The following is a 2,464-nucleotide window of genomic DNA, read 5'->3' on the forward strand; positions in this document are numbered from 1 at the left end:
CAACGTTTAAACAGACTTTATTGTTACAAGGGGGACCCCACCAAGCAGCAGCAATATAAGTGGTCCCAGTTGTCACCATGGAAACATCGAGAGGTCATGATTGCAGAAGAGGTGACTGGAATTGAATGGCATGATCCCAGGTAAGGCCAGCCAGGAATGCAGGAAACATGATCAAGATGGGCTGGCAAGGGTGGTCTAGTCATAGGGGGAGGAAGCTCCCTTCACTCCCGCTTCTTGTAGCTCTCCAGATGCGACAGGACCCAGCCCGCAGGCAGGAGGCAACAGATGAAGCAGGAAGTGAGCCCAACGGTGACATCCTACACAGAGCACAAGAAAGAAGGATGCCTCAGGGCACGGATTCTGTAGGCACCAGACTCTCAGCGAACCAGGAGCTCAGTGACTCGGGTAGACAATCTAAGCAGTGGGCTCCTGGGAGTTCCCTGCCTCTGCCCCCTTCAACGCTGAAGTTAAAGACTAGCTGGTGGGTGGGTGTCCAAACTCAAATCCTTACGCTTGTGGGGCAAGTATTGTACAAAATAAGCCATTTCCCCAGGCCCTTGTTTTTTTGTGTATTTTCTTTCTTTCTTTCTTTTTTTAGTTAATTTTGTTTCAAGACAGGGTTTCTCTATGTAGCTCTGGCTGTCCTGGAACTCACTTAGTAGACTGCCTGCGTCTGCCTCATGGATGCTGGGACTGAAGGCATGCACCACTGCCTGCCTGGTTTTTGTTACTTTTAAAGATTTGTTTTAGCTGCATCTGTGTGGTGTGTGCTCCTGTGCTTTCCCAAAGGTCAGGGGAAGGTGTCAGATCCCTTGGAGCTGGAGTTACAAACACCTGGCTTGTTACCTGGCTGCCAGAACCCACACTTAAGTCTTCCTATAATCACGCACCAAATACATGTCTCATTATGTTGCCCAAACTGGCCTGAATTCCTGAGCTCGGTCTTCCTGCCTCAACCACCCCAGTAGTGGGGACTACAGGCAGGCATGACTTGATTGTCAGTTTCCTCAGTGGTAATACTTTGTCTCTACTCCTAATTCAGTGCCCAGCCGCCTGGATTCAGGACCCGCTCTCACTAAAAACAGGAAAGCTTAAAATAAAAAAAACAAAAAAGAGGGGGCTGGAGATATGGCTCAGTGGTTAAGAGCATTGCCTGCTCTTCCAAAGGTCCTAAGTTCAATTCCCAGCAACCACATGGTGGCTCACAACCATCTGTAATGAGGTCTGGTGCCCTCTTCTGGCCTGCAGGCACACACGCAGGAAGAATATTGTATACATAATAAATATTAAAAAAAATAAAAATAAAAAATAAAAAAGAGGAGGGCCTGGGCAGAAGAGGTGTAGCTTCTAACAAAGCTGGGGTTTGATCACCTGCACCACTTAAAACCAAATGCGATGGCACGCGCCTGCAATCCCAGCACTAAACAAGTGTATACAGGATTATCAGTTCAAGGTCAAATGTGGCTACAAATTTGAAGCCATCCTGGGCTACATGAGACACTGCCTCAATTTAAAAAAAGAAAAGTTTAAAAAGTGAAAATTGTCCACATAGCTATCCTTCATTTCTGAGAATTCCAAAGACAAAAATGGGACTTCTACATTTCTTAGTTAAAAAAAAAAAAAAAAAAAGATAGCGGCAACAACCATTACCGTCGCTGCCTGTCAGTCATCAGGCATTTCCCACCAAAAACTGGAAAGGTAAACCGGTTTAGAGAGGTTGAGCAGCGAGTAAACAACAAAGCAGGGGCTGACGGGCTGACCTGAGATCCAAGGACTTAGGGGAGAGAAAGACCTAGGGCTTAAGAGCACCCAAGCAACTTGTTCCATCCACGCCCTGCAGCCAGGCCCGAGCAAGGGCTGCAAGCCGCCCCCAGCACCCTGTCGGTCCCGCTCACCACGACCCCGATTTGCTCCCGCGGCGGCTTCGAGTGCACCTGAGCGCGCGGCACCATGAGCCGCCGGGCCGAGCCGGTCAGGCCTCTCAGCAGCAGTGGCGTCAGGACAGACATGATGGCGCGCCGACCAAAGACGAGGGCCAGCGGGAGACCAAGGTCAGGAAGTCAAGATGGCCACACCAGCCGGAAGTTCCGGCGCTGAAGTTGACGGACGCGGCAGCCCGGAACTATTTCGGAAATGACGTCACGACGGTCCCTCGCCCGCAGGGGTCGTTTTTGGCGCGCTCCTCGAAGCAGCCAATCGACACCATCCTACCGCGATAGGAGGAGAAATGATACACCTTCTGTCCCACCTCCACCATCTTCGAGAGTGACGTCTAGAGCCGCCCAATCACACAAGCAAGAAGCCTAACTGGGGCTGGAGAGATGGCTCAGTGGTCAAGAGCATTGCCTGCTCTTCCAAAGGTCCTGAGTTCAATTCCCAGCCACTCACAACCATCTGTAATGAGGTCTGGCGCCCTCTTCTGGCCTTCAGGCATACAGACAGAATATTGTATACATAATAAATA

The 2,464-nt window shown here is 50.2% G+C and overlaps 1 protein-coding gene across 1 annotated transcript; it reads right to left on the reverse strand.

Moving 5' to 3' along the window:
• Positions 1–2,121, reverse strand: LOC101990034 (cytochrome c oxidase subunit 8A, mitochondrial). Its single transcript, XM_005351867.3, has 2 exons — positions 1,896–2,121; positions 1–317 (listed from the first exon to the last, which is right to left on the reverse strand). The coding sequence occupies exons 1-2, from the start codon at positions 2,007–2,009 to the stop codon at positions 222–224; spliced, it is 210 nt and encodes a 69-aa protein (XP_005351924.1). The 5' UTR covers positions 2,010–2,121; the 3' UTR covers positions 1–221.
• Positions 2,122–2,464: the final 343 nt, after the last annotated feature.

This window comes from Microtus ochrogaster, chromosome 8, assembly GCF_000317375.1.
Source record: "Microtus ochrogaster isolate Prairie Vole_2 chromosome 8, MicOch1.0, whole genome shotgun sequence".
Lineage (NCBI taxonomy): Eukaryota > Metazoa > Chordata > Mammalia > Rodentia > Cricetidae > Microtus > Microtus ochrogaster.

What these genes read in the sequence shown, in the direction of transcription:
- LOC101990034 (XM_005351867.3), bottom strand. Translation starts at nt 2,009, where the DNA reads ATGTCTGTCCTGACGCCACTGCTGCTGAGAGGCCTGACCGGCTCGGCC. An exon ending in GGGAGCAAATCGGGGTCGTG is followed by an intron (nt 318 to 1,895) that starts GTGAGCGGGACC and finishes TGCTCTGTGTAG; the next exon opens with GATGTCACCGTTGGGCTCAC.